Here is a 19,794-nt window from a genome sequence, read left to right on the forward strand (position 1 = left end):
GTGTCTCTCCCTTAAAACACACACATATTTATATTTTTCATATATAAAAGTTTAAACTTTAATTTGATATAAACCATTGATAGTCGATATAGGTAAATATTTACCATAATATTTATTTTTAAGGAAAAAATAATTTAAGAAACAACTTAATTATTTTATCATATTTTATAAAATTTTCTATTATTTGAAAAGGTTATGACATCCTACTTTACGGATATATCTGTTGGATACATTATTTTACACGATATATCGATCGAATATATCACATCATGCGATATATCGATCAGATATATCATTTTACGCGATGTATAGGTCAAATACATAACTTTACGCGATGTATGGGTTAAATACATAACTTTACGTAATGTATTAAAACATTAAATGATGTATTTCAAATCAAAATACGATATATCATGATATTGACTGATATATTAGAAACAAAATAACTCTTTGAGATACATTCTGAATCCACTAATTTTAAGATATTTTTATAATTCAAAAAAATTAAATTATATAATTAAATTTTAACACTATAAAATGTGCATTAAAATCTTATACATATTTTAATTGAAAAGGCAAGAGTATGGTTTGATTTGTCTATATATACATTCCTTTTAGCTTAGAGGCAACATCACGTTAGCTGTCACCTGAGGACATCTCCTTATCAACATTTTTGTTGTAATAATAGAGAGAGAGGGGAAAAAAAATGGAGCTCACTCAAGAAGATCTTTTAGAAGAAATAGTTTCTCCAAGGATAGAAAATTGGAACAACACTTTTGCAAATGCATGGAACATTGAATCACCAACTTTTTATCAACAAAATCCTGAATTTATACCTTCAAATTCTTCCCTTTTAGACCTCATAATGTCTCCTTCACAATCCAATTATTTTCCATGTCCTGATTTTCAAGAATCATCATACCCTTTTCTTCATTCTTTCACTACTACTACCCCACCTCAACTAGTTATTGATTCTTCTAATTATAATAATAATATTCAAGAAAGAGCCATTATGGAGGAAGGGCAAATTGGTCATTTTTCTGCTGATTTTCATGGGCATTATGAAGACTCATTTAGTTGTTACAATATTAACAAAGTGGTCAAAATGGAAGAAGCAACTTCAAGAATTGTGGGAGAAAAAAAGAGTAAAAATTATAAAGTGAAAAAAGTAGAAGGACAGCCTTCTAAGAATCTTATGGCAGAAAGGAGAAGAAGGAAAAGACTTAATGACAGACTCTCTATGCTTAGATCTATTGTACCCAAAATAAGCAAGGTGATTTAATTAATTAATTAATTAATTTTCTCTTTATTAAATTATTATTATTAATTATTTGATTAACAGATGGATAGAACATCTATACTTGGAGATACAATTGATTATGTGAAGGAGCTATTAGATAAAATCAACAGGTTGCATGAAGAAAACGAAATTAAGGACATTAAATTTCTGGGTAATTTCAAGGGGTTAAAGACTAATGAAGCACTTGTAAGAAATCCTCCAAAGGTACAATTTTTCTTCTATTAAATTATTATCTACGTCAAAATTCAAATAATATAATGCTTTTTTGTTTTCTTTCGGAAAATAATTTGTACATTAGAATAAGTAAATGTGAATTAACACTGTTTCTAATGAGCTTTGTCGTCGTATATATTTGTCCATTTGTGGTGGGGGGTAATACCACCTAACTAATATAATTAAAAATATATGATAATGAGTGTATAGTTATTTATGTATGTATATCGATTAGAAAAAGTAAATAGTAAAATATCGTTTTTGTAGTTTGACGTAGAAAGGAGAAATGAGGATGAAACGAGCATAGAGATATGTTGTGGAACGAAGCCAGGTTTACTGTTATCAACAGTACACACAATGGAAGCATTAGGGCTTGAGGTTCAACAATGTGTTGTCAGCTGTTTCAGTGACTTCTCAATGAGAGCTTCTTGTTCTGAGGTAATCTACAATTAATTATTTTTTTTATTTTTATACCCTTAAAAGTGAATGCTAGAGTTTAATATATATATAAATATATTCAAATACAAATTAAATGACCGGTTTATTTAATTATTATTTTTTGATAGTCAGTGGATCATCGAACAATTTTAAATTCTGAAGACGTGAAGCAAGCTCTGTTCAAAACTGCAGGTTATGGAGGAAGATGTGTATGATTGTTGAGAATGATACATTTTGGTCTCAAAGAATGTGTTTGAGAGTTTTTTTCTCTTGTTCCATGAGTATAGCAATTAAATAAATGTTAATGATCTTTCTCAAATTGAGTTAATTCCCTTTATTGTTTAATTTCGTCTACTTTATTATATCCTCTGGAAAAAAAATGAAATAGGTCACGATAATACATATGACAAGTCATATATCATCAATTGCAGAATCATAGAAGATATGGACAATCCACCCCATAGATTAATAGTACTGTGTTTAATTTGATTCTAATACTTAATTACTTATCTTGGAGATTTTTTCTTTTTACTACTATTATTATATGACATAAAGAGGGGATTTCGCATATAGTCATTGAAAAAATAGCTTAATTATGTTTTATAATTATAGTTTGGTAATTATGATTCATAGATACATGTTATAGGAAGGAGAGAGACGAGCGAGAAAGGACAGAGAGTAGAAGAAAGGCGAATTGTATATGTATATCCGTCAAAATAATTATATATATCTAACTGGTATGCATGTGTATTTGTATATCTGGTGAGCCAAATTGGGAGTGGAAGGAGAGAAGTGAGAGAGAGCAATAATTTTTCTAATTCACGGTGACGTTTATAGATTTACGCGTTTTTGTATAATTGAATAATATGAAAGACTGAAATTATATAGATACGATAAAACTCGAAAGAACAAAATGATACAAACATTAATGAACTTTAAACAATTATGCAAATTATATTTATACAAATTACATTATGTAAATTATATTATACAAATTTAGAAAACTACACGTACATACAAACTTTAAAAAAGTTATACAAAAAGAGAAAAAAATTGCATTTATAGGGAAACAAAACTGAAAAATCAAAGGAAATCTTCATTATATACAAATACAAATCATCACATATAAAATACAAATCAAACGAAGAATTGTTAGTTGTGAATTATATAAATGTGACGAATTATACAAACTCGAAGTCCGTTCACGTAATTAATTATTAATATTAGTCGTCAGTAATAATTATAGCAATCTTTAACTATGATGATAAGTTAAGTATTATAAGTTTCTTTAACCGTAATTTTCCCGAATTAAATTAAATGTGCTAGCCTTTCTTTGGCCCGGTCCAATTGGGTCTTGGGTCTAGTTACCGACACGGATCCACATATTCTGTTACGCATCGAACTTCAACAGGCCCATTATTTACTTATTAACAGGATGGGTCCTGCTTTATATAGCCCATGGTTCAATTGTAGGCCCAATCAGGACTGGACCGGCCCATTTGACATATCTAGATGGATTACCTGAATATACAACTTAAGTTTACATATTCTCCATATTTCTCTTATATTTTTAAAAAATACTAAAATTCCTATTTTCTCTAAATCTAATCTGGCGGATACATTATTAAATTAGAATCCTAACTAATTAAATATAACCCCTAAATTTACTCTTTATTTTCCCCAAATAAATTAGAATCCTAACCAATTAAGTCTTACCCCTAATTTTACTCTTTATTTTTCCCAAATAACAAAACCCATTTACTCCACTCCCAAAATTAAGGCATCACTTTCTCAACCTTTCATCTACTCAATTTTGAAACTCAAAATTGGTGCTCTCTGTCCGCCATTTTCGTCCAAGATTCTTGAAAGGTATTGTGTTCTTCTTCGATTCTGTCTTTTTATTCTTTTATTTTTCTAATACTTCATGGATCATCCGTCATTTAGTATTGGGATTACTCAATAGTCACTTCAAACTCTAAATAAATCTATATTTATGAAGATTCGAAATTGGTTGAAAACGAGTCTAAGTGCTTGCATAATCTTCTAACAATGGATAAGCAAAGTTCGAAGAAGCATAAAACACAAAAAGAGGCACATGCAAAGACACCCAAGAAGAGGGGTAGAAAGCTTGCAATCGCCATATCCAGACCTCCACTGCCACCGGTACGTATTTCGAATTTTTTGTAATTTTTTTTGATCACATGCAATGACTTTTCTGTATTATCAGAAAAAATATTTTTATATTTTTCAGATTATTCATTTGATACAGAAAAACTTAATTTTTTGTACATTTTGTTTATTAAGTATGACTACCTCTTGCTTCTTTATTTCTATAAACAGTCTTACACCCATATCATTCCTAATTATCATCGGAGAAGAATTGTCTTCTATAATATATCGGATAATAATATTTTTTTTCAATTCATCAATATTTAATTCAGTAGCAATGGCTGAGATTAGATTCATATATGAAATATTTTCCCTAATCACCACTTTTGTATCGATTGTATGTAACCTCACTCTCCCATATTCCTGAATGCCTTAGCAATATCGTAATATTCATTACGAAAATTCACAAAATCACCTTCAAGGAAATTAAGAATCTCGTTGCTGCAAGAAAAATTGGGACGATCACTGATGAAAAATTATAATTTAATTTAGTGTTTATATTGGATAAAACTCATGTTTGAAACACATAAGTTAGTGCGTTTTTTTATGGGACTAACAATTGTAGCGTATTAAAAGTAGGATTTAATTTAAATTTCAGTTTTTAATCTCCCAAATCACGCAACAAACCGATAAAATGGCATACTATATAATGTATCAGATGGTATCCGGAACTTATTAAAAATAGTAAAAATTACGTAAACCACATAGTGTAAAACATAAATTACCTCCTATCCCTACTCTTTTTCAATTTACAAAAAATCCCTTATTTATTATGTATCCGAAACTTATTAAAAATAGTAAAAATTACGTAAACCACATAGTGTAAAACATAATTTACATCTTATCCCTACTCTTTTTCAATTTACAAAAAATCCCTTATTTATTATGTATCCGAAACTTATTAAAAATAGTAAAAATTACGTAAACCACATAGTGTAAAACATAATTTACATCTTATCCCTACTCTTTTTCAATTTACAAAAAATCCCTTATTTATTATGTATCCGAAACTTATTAAAAATAGTAAAAATTACGTAAACCACATAGTGTAAAACATAATTTACATCTTATCCCTACTCTTTTTCAATTTACAAAAAATCCCTTATTTATTATGTATCCGAAACTTATTAAAAATAGTAAAAATTACGTAAACCACATAGTGTAAAACATAATTTACATCTTATCCCTACTCTTTTTCAATTTACAAAAAATCCCTTATTTATTATGTATCCGAAACTTATTAAAAATAGTAAAAATTACGTAAACCACATAGTGTAAAACATAATTTACATCTTATCCCTACTCTTTTTCAATTTACAAAAAATCCCTTATTTATTATGTATCCGAAACTTATTAAAAATAGTAAAAATTACGTAAACCACATAGTGTAAAACATAATTTACATCTTATCCCTACTCTTTTTCAATTTACAAAAAATCCCTTATTTATTATGTATCCGAAACTTATTAAAAATAGTAAAAATTACGTAAACCACATAGTGTAAAACATAATTTACATCTTATCCCTACTCTTTTTCAATTTACAAAAAATCCCTTATTTATTATGTATCCGAAACTTATTAAAAATAGTAAAAATTACGTAAACCACATAGTGTAAAACATAATTTACATCTTATCCCTACTCTTTTTCAATTTACAAAAAATCCCTTATTTATTATGTATCCGAAACTTATTAAAAATAGTAAAAATTACGTAAACCACATAGTGTAAAACATAATTTACATCTTATCCCTACTCTTTTTCAATTTACAAAAAATCCCTTATTTATTATGTATCCGAAACTTATTAAAAATAGTAAAAATTACGTAAACCACATAGTGTAAAACATAATTTACATCTTATCCCTACTCTTTTTCAATTTACAAAAAATCCCTTATTTATTATGTATCCGAAACTTATTAAAAATAGTAAAAATTACGTAAACCACATAGTGTAAAACATAATTTACATCTTATCCCTACTCTTTTTCAATTTACAAAAAATCCCTTATTTATTATGTATCCGAAACTTATTAAAAATAGTAAAAATTACGTAAACCACATAGTGTAAAACATAATTTACATCTTATCCCTACTCTTTTTCAATTTACAAAAAATCCCTTATTTATTATGTATCCGAAACTTATTAAAAATAGTAAAAATTACGTAAACCACATAGTGTAAAACATAATTTACATCTTATCCCTACTCTTTTTCAATTTACAAAAAATCCCTTATTTATTATGTATCCGAAACTTATTAAAAATAGTAAAAATTACGTAAACCACATAGTGTAAAACATAATTTACATCTTATCCCTACTCTTTTTCAATTTACAAAAAATCCCTTATTTATTATGTATCCGAAACTTATTAAAAATAGTAAAAATTACGTAAACCACATAGTGTAAAACATAATTTACATCTTATCCCTACTCTTTTTCAATTTACAAAAAATCCCTTATTTATTATGTATCCGAAACTTATTAAAAATAGTAAAAATTACGTAAACCACATAGTGTAAAACATAATTTACATCTTATCCCTACTCTTTTTCAATTTACAAAAAATCCCTTATTTATTATGTATCCGAAACTTATTAAAAATAGTAAAAATTACGTAAACCACATAGTGTAAAACATAAATTACCTCCTATCCCTACTCTTTTTCAATTTACAAAAAATCCCTTATTTATTATGTATCCGAAACTTATTAAAAATAAGAAATTTTTTGTAAATTGAAAAAGAGTAGGGATAGGAGGTAATTTATGTTTTACACTATGTGGTTTACGTAATTTTTACTATTTTTAATAAGTTTCGGATACATAATAAAACCGTCTGATACATTATATAGTATGCAATTTTATCGGTTTGTTGCGTGATTTGGGGGATTAGAAACTGAAATTTAAATTAAATCCTACTTTTATTACGCTACAACTATTAGTCCCATAAAAACGCATTAACTTATGTGTTTCAAACATCAGTTTTATCCAATATAAAACACTAAATTAAATTATAATTTTTCATCAGTGATCGTCCCAATTTTTTTTGCAGAAACGAGATTCTTAATTTCCTTGAAGGTAATTTTGTGAATTTTCGTAATGAATATTACGATATTGCTAAGGCATTCGGGAATATGGGAGAGTGAGGTTACATACAACCGATACAAAAGTGATGGGATAGTAGTTGGGGAAAATATTTCATATATGAATCTAATCTCAGCCATTGCTACTGAATTAAATATTGATGAATTGAAAAAAAATATTATTATCCGATATATTGTAGAAGGCAATTCTTCTCAGATGATAATTAGGAATGATATGGGTGTGAAGCTGTTTATAGAAATAAAGAAGCAAGAGGTAGTCATACTTAATAAACAAAATGTACAAAAAATTAAGATTTTCTGTATCAAATGAATAATCTGAACAATATAAAAATATTTTTTCTGATAATACAAAAAAGTCATTGCATGTGACCAAAAAAAATTACAAAAAATAAATAAAATCGAAATACGTACCGGTGGCAGTGGAGGTCTGGATATGGCGATTGCAAGCTTTCTATCCCTCTTCTTGGGTGTCTTTGCATGTGCCTCTTTTTGTGTTTTATGCTTCTTCGAACTTTGCTTATCCATTGTTAGAAGATTATGCAAGCTCTTAAACTTGTTTTCAACCAATTTCGAATCTTCAAAAATATAGATTTATTTAGAGTTTGAAGTGACTATTTGAGTAATCCCAATACTAAATGACGGATGATCCATGAATTATTAAAAAAATAAAAGAATGAAAAGACAGAATCGAAGAAGAACACAAAACCTTTCCGTCCTCATTAATTGATGAATGTATTATTGTCCAAACTTGTTCAATAGGCTATAGCTATTTGGGCCTGAAACGGGTTGAGTTCATACTATTTTTAAATAAATTGACATACCCCAACTATTCCACTTATATCAAGTTTTAATTAATCAATTTATATATTTAAATTATTAAATAAAACTAATATTGTCCAACTTTGTTTTCTTTTTAATAATAGTTGCATATAAGTATATAATAAATAAAATTTTATTTCAATTTTTTGACAACTTTTCATGGACTAATTTAGACTTCATAAGTTCAAAAAAAAAAAAAACTTGAGCTACATACACAATCATAATGAAGACAGTCATAGAACAATTATAATACTATTAAGAGTCGAAAGAAAAATGGGTAATGCGTGAGAATTCGAAAACCCCCACTGATGCCACACTTTATTTCTATGGGCGTCTACTGAAAATTAAAGGAGCCAGTGGTATAGCTATAACCAAAAAAATAAAAAAAAATGAATGAATGCTGTCATGTTTATCTGCCTAATTTCATGATTGGCTTTAAGCCCACTAATAAGAATCTTGCTCCACTATTACAAAGCAACTTTCATTTAATGTATAGAATTACAAGAGAGAGAAAAAGAATTACTCCGTTTCAATAATAATAGTCTAGTTTAATTTGGCACGATATTTAATAAAATAAAGAAGACCTTTGATCATATAATTATAATATAAGGCTTGCAATAATAGCGTTTGACATAAATATAAATATGATGATGTATATAACTAAAAAATCACAAAATAAGAAGAATTTATGCGTGCCAATTGGGATAGGATGTGAAGGGGGTGTTAGAATGGACAAAAGTTTTACATTGATTAAAAATAAATTGCTGATCAATCTCCTTAGAACAATTCATTAGTGTTTAGAGTTGAGTTAAGCCATGTACTATATCTTTACAATTTTTTTATATAATAACATATAACAATAATTACTTACACTAAGAAGTGATTGAGTGACAATTTTAATACAAAAACAATGTATAAGCTAAAACTACTGGGAACCCGTAGGTGGAGCTTTGATAGACAGTGAGTACACGTTTTAAATTTTTTTACAACCACACAAATGTTATTATGACATATTTAATATATTAATTTTTAAGAGTATCAAAATTTCTTATTAATGGTTACATCATCTACATTATTTTATTGATATGGTCACTAACGTTGGCACTAGTAGTTGCCCCCTAAAATGTCATTTTCCAGAACGATTCGCAGACAACGGGTCCTAGAGCAACATGCTCTAATTAACATCCGTACATTTTCGAATCCTAAAGGGTTGTTAGTTAGCTGGTTTACAGAAGAGTTATATGCGTATTAAATATTGCATAAATATTATTTTTTCTATATTTTCTTTTGCGATGTTTTATTAATTTAAATTTTATGCAAAAAATTAATTGTATATACAGCTGCAAGTTACTTTGTTTACTAGCATTGATTAGTTATGGGGCTAATCTTCTGATATCAAGTTATTGAAAGAAGTTTGGCATGTTTATCGTATTGAAAATTGAATTAAGTTTGTACATGATAAAATAAACAATATTATGCTTCTGTCAACGAAAAAATAGTCACACACTTTAACTTGAGTGTTTGAATTTTTCAACTAATCCCAACTACATCTTTCAATGGAGAAAGGTTGCATATTTGAGCAGAGTAAAAAAGCACTAAGCAAGTGGAATATATTGACAATTTATTTTCATTCTTCATACTTTGAAAATGAAAAAAATAAAAAGCGACAATAAGTATATATTTTTTAATTTCAAAGTTTGAGAAAGCGATTATTTGTGAATCCACCCGATATTCAAGAATATGAATGAATTTATATTTAAGATTATTAAGAAAAATATTATTATTATATATTATTTAGGGCCCGTTTGGATGGGCTTAATAAAAGCAGCTTTAAAAAAGTACTTTTGAAAGTGCTGAAACTTATTTTTAAAATAAGCAGTAATGTATTTGGATAAAAGTGCTGAAGTTGCTATGCCAAACGTGAAAAGGGAAAAATGGAAGAAAGAGATGTTAGGGTTATATGGGTAATTTGGAGATTGTATAAAAATATTAAGGGCAAAAAGATAAAAATGTGGTCAACTTAAAACAACTTATAAGCTAAAAGAAAAAGCACCCCTACCCCAGCTTTTAACTTTTGGCTTAAAATAAGTTTTTTTAAACTTAAAATAAGTTATTTTGAGTATTGTCAAACAGCTAAATAAGTTAAAAATCAGTTTTTAAGTCAATTTGACCAGCTTTTAAGCTAAACCAAACAGGCTCTTAATCACAAAAACTAAAAAAAAAAAATTGGTTAACAAAAAGGTCAAATAAGAGAATGAGCGGCATGGTAAGCAAGTTCGGTCGTGATGGTGAAAGGTTGAAAAAAAAAACACGAAAGTTTATATGTATAGTGAAAAAAAAAAGACAAGAAAAACAAAGTGCAAAATCATTAGGAATGACGGAAGCACATGGTTAAGTGGTGCAACTTATAATTGCAACAAAAGGGCCACTTTCATTCTACAGCAAAATTAGGTCTGAGTTAAAAAATAAAGTGGTTGATACACATACCATCTGTCACTTTTATCTCCCTTAACTTTCTACTTTTCCTCTTCTTTTATGTGATTTTTACTATATTTGCCTTAATCATCACACACTCCATTAGTGGGCTATTGATTGTTACTATTCTCAGGGGCAGAGTGAAAGTGTCGAAACGACTTCCGCTTAAAAAATTACATCGTATATATAAATTAAATTTAATTTAACGAATATATATATATTCAAACTGTTGACACATCAGTTTGATATCAAAGAACCAAACAATGGTTTGGAATTCAAATTTCATAAAAATAAAATAAAATCATATGTTTGAGTTTGACCAGTCTCTCGTTAATTTGCACAAAAAGATCAATCTTAACTAATTGATTTTTCTTATAATTCGTAGCTAATATCTTAAGATTAGCATAAAATTTTTGTTATTTTAGCTATAAAATATTATTTACTGCTAATTCCTTATATTCTAATTGTAATATTCAAATATTTACCTGATTTTTTTGTAGTTGATAATTTTGAGTGATTCGCTTCACTTTATAATCAACCATCATTTGTGTTGTGTATATGCTACGTGACTACTAATCAAATTCTACTTGCTTTGAACACTTGTCCAAAGTAAAATATTTGATTTTGTAAAAATTATTTTTTTATTACTACGACCATCGAATAGACCTCGCATAAATTGAATGATAAAGACAGAACGAATCTGCTAGAAGAGGAAATCTTTGAGTGGTAAAAGTAGAATCATAACAAATTTATATTGATAATGTAAAATTTTTGGCATTATTAAAGTTGTCCTTTTTCAAAAAGATTATCCTAAAGTATCAAACTAGTAATGTAAGTTGACTATATTACAGTAGTCAGTAATTAAACTATAGTAATAGTATAAAGAAATATTTGCAACATAACCGCAAGTATTGAAACAGTAATGTAAGTTGATTATTATCTTAAAGCAATCAATTAAAAGGAGTATAATAGTGTAAAAGAATCTCTTTTAACAACATACGTTCAGGCAAGTAATATTTTTCATATTAAATTAAGGGAATTAAGTTATATATATATTATTAGAAAAGAACATAGTGAGTATAATTTTATTGTTATCGATATTCATAGTAGCTTATTGTTGATATTCTACATTTCACGTAACAAGTATTTTACTTGCGATTAAGAGTTACTCCTCTATTATTATATATCATATTAATTTAGTGATGCAAAGAATTCGTACATGCATTATCAAAACCAAAAACTTGATTTATTGGTACCAAAAATCCCGATCTAATATTATATTACAGCCCCATATGGAGTATCTTCTCTCTCTTATTTTTCTTTTGTTCCTTTTCATTTTAAAATGTAGACTTTATTTTATAATCTAACATCTCTTCTTCTTGAGATTAATTTCATCTACGTCCGAGATTTAGTTTTTATCACATTTACATCATTCTAATATGTTTTCTCATGACTCATGATTAAAAGCTCATTGACATCTATTACGCTTATAAGTCTACAAAATTATGAGTAAATAAATCGACTCATATAAATGGACAAAGACATTAATTCGGAACTATCACTATAATAAAAATGGCCATTAGCTGTATTTAATTTTTAATTGCTGCTAAATATGTATTTTTAGCGGCAATTGTCACTCTTGTATATGTTCCTAAATCATTTAGCGACATTGGTTCTAATGACACTTAACTGATGCCGGTAAATACTTTAGCACTCTTATTTGTATCAATATTTAATGCCGCTTAAAGTTAATTTTGTTGTGATGTATATGTCATCACTTTGCCACTTTGTATTTATCTCATCACTGTTACTTTCGATCTTGGTTATTGGCTACAACTAGGGTTGAAAATAAAATATCGAAAACTGAATCATCAAATCGAATTGAAATATTTGGTAATTGAGTATTCGCTATAGTATCCGAGAGTAAAATTTTAAAATTATGGTATTCAAGTTTGAATTTGGTACAAGACATTAGTACAGTTTGGTATTTGTATTTCTCGAATACCAAATTATTTATTTAATGAAAGATCATGTATCAACATGTACATTACTCATTAGTACAAATCCAAAGAAGAAAGATAAAAGAATGAACATAACAACCCAAATACGTCATTAGTTGTATCAATTTCTTTTCTTGATGTTTTCTTTGTCATTGATCTTTTGTCATATCATTTCTCCACATATAAAAATAGAAATAGTTGGAAAAATAATACTCTCTATTAACTTTTTAATATAATTAGCTACAACTTCAATACGGCATTACTGAATACTATACCAAATCAAAAAATTTAATCTATCAATTACCACATTAAACTTTAATAATTTCAAACTGAATACTGAACCTACAACTTGAATCAAACACAAACTTAACATGCTGTGATTATTACACTTTGGGATCAAATCCAATCCATACCATTCTGTCAAAAAGCCTTATACTTTCAAAAATATCCTTGCAAATTATTTTCTTTATAGATACAAATATAAAATTTTGTTTGCACACACTTCACTGTTTACTACAATCACCATAAAAGATTTTTTATGTACCACATCCAAGTCTCAAAAAGAGTAAAAATGTACTAGAAAATTGCTGATTTAAATTTAATTTATATTTACAAGTAAAAAGTACTACGAATTTGAGTGAAAGTTACATCCTCTGCCTCTGCCACTGCCCGTACTGGTGTATGAGGAGGTGGCTTCATTGGAGATGACGGCTGCTGCTGAACCTCTGCAAGTACCTTGTCTGGTCGAGGAGGCTGACATGGACATGGCAATGCTATAAACTTGGGTACTTGATCTCCAGGCATTAACACTGCTGGCATGTCTGATATTTGGTTTTGCTTACAATTCTGTAAAACAGAGCAACCATAAAATTCAGCAATAGCCCAATTAGACTCTTTTTTTTAGGGTAAAATTCTGAGATTAAATTAAAATTGAATAGATTTATATAGCCGATCCAACTAATTTTAAATCTTACCATGTATGCTCGTTTAGATTTCAAATATGAAGGGTCTCCGCCGGCTTCGAGATCTGTTCTGTTGGCGAAGGATCGACGGAGAGATCGAAGCTTGTCCCAATGGTAGCAGCAAGAGAAGATACCACTCAAGCTGAATATTATTAGCAATAGAAGCGCAGTTCCCAGAGGGAACCCAAGTGAAGGCCGCGACGGGTCTGAATGGGCCGGTGCATAATTTTGATTCTCCATTGTTTTTTCTCTGCTGATAATAATTCAAATTTTCTCCTTCCAACATACAGTGCAACAAACAATTTATGTTTAGAGAAAAAAAAAACGAAAAATATGATAAGAAGTATTGGTAAATTTAAGAAAGAAATAGAAATACAGAGGACTGAAAGAAGAGTTGTGAGGCAAAGCAAACAGAGGGGCACGAATTTATAAACTGAGAAATGTGTACACAATAAAGGTACATCCACTGTCCCGGTCAGTGTACGGAGGAAAAGCTGGGACCCTTTTGAAGTAATCTTTTTCCCCATTGGTAAAAGATTGCTTTTATTTTTATTTTTTATGAATGAATAGTTTTTAATTAAACGTATTATATTTTATCAATATTTTTTAAAAATTGAAACTACTAAAGTCCAATATTTGCAAGTAATGATGGCCAAAACTTTCAATCATGCGAATACTGACTATAATTTTGCAATTAAAGTCATGGTCAAACACCAATCTATATGTTCGTTTCGTTTTTGTAGTGGAGCATTTGTGGTAAAAGGTATTAAAACTCTGCTTCAAGCACGTTTGAGCTTAGACCAAAAATTGCATTCACTATAAGTCTATTACAAAACATGTGGTTTAATTTCATAAAATTTCTATTAACAAGTGACAAGAAGATGAAACACTATAAAAATTACAACAAGAGAACTTTAGAAAGTTGGTTGGACAAACTTATAAGTTTGCAGTGTGGAAACAAGAAAACGGAAATGCCACTGAGCTGGCAACAGACAATGGTATTCTGTAATGTCCTTTTCGATGCATTGCCTCCGAATCATTCTATTGACGCCAACTTAAGTTAAACACTTAATAATTTAAGATTTTCACTAAAAAATTTGATAAATATAAACATAGTGAATAAGGTTTAAAATATCAAAGTGTAAATTAAATCTACAAATCACTAAAAATTATTGAGACGTTCACCCTAGAAAATAAAATTATCTAGGGATACTGAAAATCGAACTCATCTATTTCTGATCTTTTTACTTCTGTCAGTTTCTTTATTTGTTGCTAATATTTAGAATTTTGGTAATATCCCAAAAGTCTTTTCACATGGGCAGCTTCCTGGAAACATCCATAAGACATGAAATATTCTGTCTTTGCCGTCTTATCACCGTGAAAAGGTACACGATTCTTACTTGTTTCACTTCAAAAATCAATTTAATTGATCTTCAAAGTAAATTAAATTAAATAAACTAATTAATATATTAATATAATTAAAAAAAATGTATTTCATATATATAAAGTGATTGCTGATTATGAAAAAGTAGGAAGTGGTGGATTCAACTAGATTTGGCATGAAGATATCAAATACTAGTACAATTTTGTTAGCACGAAAGTAAAAAATAGAGATCACTAATAAAATAGTTTTTCTCTATGTACTCACCGGTAGAAGAGCTGTGTTGATTGTTGACCCTTTGAGTTGTTAAAAGTTCACAAGTATACATGGCATTCCATCCTCTATGTGTATATATATATATATATATATATCCAATTCTTCTATTCTTATCTCAAAACGTTACATGAGATAAGGATACGGTTTTTGATAACTTATCTTGTTTCATTAATTTTTTACCTTATTTGGGTAGGCGTTTGTCGTTGAATTTTAGGTTTATAATTTAAAAGTAGTGTTGGTTTATGATGAAATTCATACTAAATTTCTACTTTTAACTTTAAATTAGGACTATCCCAATTTTTTCAAAACGTAAGATTTTAAATTTAAGTTGTGATTTTAATTTTGATTTTGCAACATGACTTCAATATTTTATTTAAAAAATTCATGTTCAGATTATATGTGCCATGTGAAATTAAAGGACTACATCAATGAATATCTAATTATTGTTATTAATAATATTTTAAAATTATATATATTTAAAAGTTTGTCCACACAGGACTTTAAAATGATTTTCTTATCTAACATACTTAGGATGCTAGGACAAAGGCAAAACTAATAGAGTCAGAAACTTAATAACAAATAGATACCATAGTCATCACATTTGATGAAAAAAACCTAAAAGAACCAATGAGTTGTGGACCATTTTAATTCTGTTATTAACCAATTAAGTCTCGTCTGCTTAGTCCAAAGTATAATTAAGCACACTTATCAAAGTCATCGTATAAGTAATTAGCATGGGGTGTTAATTTAAACTAGTGTGGCCTAGCTAACACATTTCAAGCTTGACACAACGTATTTCACGAGAGGAAACAGTGAAGTTCCACAATTCAGAGAAACTAAAAACGTTGAATATGGTAGACTAAGGAATTCAAGTTTGAAACGTTTTATAACAAAAGTTGTACGTATCTTCTACTTTTTGGCCCACAAGTTCTTGTTTTTCTTTTAGTATTCTTCAATGTCAAAGACAAGAAAAAAAAACTCATATACACTAAAGTAAGATGCTTGCCGTCAGACATGGATACAAATTGACACCCTTTTAATAAAAAAAATTATATTAATCAAATTTTTTAATCGATCATTTAGTGAAAAATCTGACTCTTTATTTACATACATGAATGAACCAAAAGTCGGTTCGAAGTATTGTGGTTTGGATTCCAACTTATATATATATATGATCATGTAATAGAAAAGTCAAAATTCATGAGCCACTTGCGTACATAACAGGTCCACAACTGAACATCTACCCAATTCTCTTAGCTATAGCTAGGGTTTGGCTCATGCTAGTGGTACCATTGAAAATGTAACATTTTCCTCTCCCATACAACGACGCACGCCGCCGCCGCCGTAACTCATGAAATTAAACAATCAACTGAATCAAGACAAAGATGTCTTGTGCCTACTTGAGTTAAAGGGTTGAAATTTGTCTGATCAGTCATATTCCTCTTCTTATCCAAATCAAATGTTCAACCAATTAAGGTTGCTTTCATACGATGATATCTATAGTCAATTACAGATCAGCTACATAAAGCTTTTGATGCTTTTGGTATATGCTTCCACAAGGACCACTGCCATAAATTCCTCAAATGGCGACAAAAATATATTGTACTATCCACTAGCATTGTAACGCTCTCTAGTAACAATTTTTCTATATCCAAAATTTAAATCTAGATATCTGATTAACGAAAAATTAACTTCAATTTATCATACTAGATCCTTTGGTTGTTACTTACATAACTCATTTACTAGTATATATATTTATGATAGTACAAAGATTTCAAGTCCTAAATCCGAAACTTGTAAAATTTTAAAATCAATTTGATATGTAATTCGAAAATTTTAACTGAAGATGTAATAAGGTCAAATTTTAATTTAGATTTCGATTTTGCCTACCCTAGTAAAAGTGTATCTACCGACTAGCTAAAACGGAATTTTGTATTTTACAAGTCACAGCTATCCTAACTTTACAACTGTACATGACAATTTACACCCAAGTAGTTTGTATTTCTATTTTCCACCCTTAATTAACTGTAATTTTGAAACATCATAACACGACAAAACCGTCAAGTCCAAATTACGAAAAAAGAAATAAATAAGAGACGTGAGTATATCGTCTCTGCCTATTGCCTGCTCTAATGATAAAAGTAGCAATAAATTATTAATTATTATCTTTATTTATTAAAGTTTGATTTTCATTATTTTAAACCTCGTGTTTAGCTTAATAACATTATATAAATTAAATTATAAAACTAACATTACATAAATTAAGTTACAACGAGACGAAGGATATAATTATTTCGGACCAACTGTTTTTACAACAATTAAAATGAAGGGAGTATGTAAATTATGCTTCTTTTTCTGTCGAAGATCAAATTTTCTCTTTATAATAGTTTCCTTATAAGATTTAAGTAATTCTGATTCAATTTATTTAGTTTTTTGAAATATGAGTTAGGTCAAATGTCCATTTCTTTAGATCTTTTAAGTAATACGTTTTTATTAAAAATTTATTAGCTTTTACTTGATTAATAATATTTCAAATCCATCATAATCCCCACAAGTACTTGTCCTTATCATACTCATGGAACTATTTTAGGATAGTTCAGTTTTAACTTTCTCAAAATCAGCTAGAACAAGAGTTGTAGAGGTTTTGCTAACTTTATTCAGCAAACTTTTTAGTGTTTGAATTGACAGTAGAGGAAAAGGAGAGTAAAAAAAGTGACATTCTATAACTATAGCTAGGATATTAATAAGAAGAAAAAGTACTTTGTCCGTTTTCTAAACCCCTCTATTGATGGTGTAACAGAATTTGCTAAATAATACTCAATAATAATAATATATTAACTGAAATTCTTAAATAGAGTTTAAAGATAAAATATACGTAGTACATATCATTATCTCATAAAGCAAGTCCAGATACAAAGAAGAGTATCGAGATCCACAAATTTAATGATAGAATTTTTCTTTCGAGTATTGTACATGATCAAATGGGAGGATGACTTGGGATATTTATACGAATACAAGTGAATGGTACCATATAAAGTATAGACATGAAACTAAAATAAAGAAAAAGTGCTTTACTTTTGGGCTACTGAGGGAGGAAATTGTTTCAAGATAACTCTAATTACGTACTTAATGTCACACTATTATTTATTATAATTAGATGTGACGGATCCAATAGTAGAAGACAAAAAAGTCCTTAGAAAAATTAAGGACATATACCTAAATATTGTAATTATAACTAGTAGACTCTAATTTCAATTCAGTGCTGAGACAATAGTAAACTGTTCCATCTTACCCAATTTGAAAAGAAAAAAGTGCAAAGAGATATGTGCAGATGGGCCATGTGTTGTCTCCTAGCTCAAGTGTCACTTAGTTTCAATACTATTTCTATCGTATTATTTTTTAGGGAAAAAATTCAAATATATTATCAAATTTTTAAAAAAGACTTATTTATGATATTCGTTAAAAGTTAGATTCATTTATGTTATTTAGCATTTAAGAAAATATTTATTCATGCCATTATTTTTTTAACTGTGATTTTATTTTAACACGTGACCAATTATAATTCGACCATATCATCAATATTTTAAATAAAAATAAGCCTTTTCCCTTATTTTTATAGATTTGCTATGTATTTTGTACCTATCTCCTATAAAAATATCATCATACAACGAAATGAATATTTGTTATAAATTACGAAATCAAAATTTTTTACTGTGTTCTAGAATTTCTTTAATAATGATCTTATAAAATAGACCACGTAACAAAACAAATATAACGGACTACAAAATTAAATTCCCAACTCCAAGCCATCCACTTGTTAAGGAAATTTCTAGGAAGTAACGCTTATAGGAGTTCATTCAAAATTTCATTGTCTGATAATTTTTTATTGATTTATTTTTTATTTTATTTTGAGTCATTTTAATGAAAATTTATTTTTATTGCTAATTGTAAAAGCTCATTGTCTTCTCATGACTTGAACCTTGAGCATTACTATCGGCCACTTTGTCGATAGTAATTGTGCAAATAATTCAACATAAATTTTATGAAGCGCACTTATATTTCGTTATCTGATTGAAATTTTGAACACTAAGCACTACTGAAAATAATTAAATCCCAAAAACTGAACCTCGAGATATTTAATTAGTGATATTACGGTGCGTGTCAATTTTCTTTTGGTGATGGTGCATGCCAACAAAAAGGTAGTCAGTGTCTTGACTCCAGCTGAAGAAACAAAAGAAAAGTTTGCATTTACTTTTGCATAATTTTTTCTAGACAAGAGAGGACAATAGAAAATATCTTCATAAGAAAAAATCGAGATAGATATTAATCACTTGGGGAAATGAAATCAATTTTACAAAACTTTGATATCACTAAGTCATTTCAAGAATTTAATGGTCGAAAGTTGAACTGAAGCACCCATTAACTCTGGTTCGAGTTGTATATATATTTAAGTAGAAAAATAAACATGGTAGTATATAAATAATTGTGAGCACCCACCGAACATAAGTTGAAAGTTTGTTTTATGTCATATAATTAGGGTGGCAGATGAGATCGATTCCCCATCAAAGTACTTTTTATTTATTTTTTCTTTCTCATGTTTTATTTCTTTACTTTGTTTTTTTAGAAAAATGTCTGATATACTCTCAACTTTGTCATTTA

At 28.4% G+C, this 19,794-nt stretch overlaps 2 protein-coding genes across 3 annotated transcripts; one reads left to right on the forward strand and one right to left on the reverse strand.

Moving 5' to 3' along the window:
- The first annotated feature begins 622 nt into the window (after positions 1-622).
- On the forward strand, positions 623-2,296 carry LOC107009446 (transcription factor bHLH93-like). 2 transcript variants are annotated; one of them, XM_015208783.2, is made up of 4 exons: positions 623-1,273; positions 1,343-1,504; positions 1,781-1,951; positions 2,080-2,296. In XM_015208783.2, the coding sequence occupies exons 1-4, from the start codon at positions 707-709 to the stop codon at positions 2,164-2,166; spliced, it is 987 nt and encodes a 328-aa protein (XP_015064269.1). In that variant the 5' UTR covers positions 623-706; the 3' UTR covers positions 2,167-2,296. The 2 variants fall into 2 exon arrangements, with proteins under 2 accessions (XP_015064269.1, XP_027770175.1); XM_027914374.1 differs by having other exon boundaries at positions 2,144-2,296.
- A 10,638-nt stretch (positions 2,297-12,934) lies between these two features.
- Positions 12,935-15,260, reverse strand: LOC107009443 (uncharacterized protein At5g65660). Its single transcript, XM_015208780.2, has 3 exons — positions 15,127-15,260; positions 13,491-13,754; positions 12,935-13,362 (listed from the first exon to the last, which is right to left on the reverse strand). Exons 2-3 carry the CDS (start codon positions 13,716-13,718, stop codon positions 13,126-13,128), a joined length of 465 nt encoding a protein of 154 aa, XP_015064266.1. The 5' UTR covers positions 13,719-13,754; positions 15,127-15,260; the 3' UTR covers positions 12,935-13,125.
- Between the last annotated feature and the right edge of the window lie 4,534 nt (positions 15,261-19,794).

This window comes from Solanum pennellii, chromosome 2, assembly GCF_001406875.1.
Source record: "Solanum pennellii chromosome 2, SPENNV200".
Lineage (NCBI taxonomy): Eukaryota > Viridiplantae > Streptophyta > Magnoliopsida > Solanales > Solanaceae > Solanum > Solanum pennellii.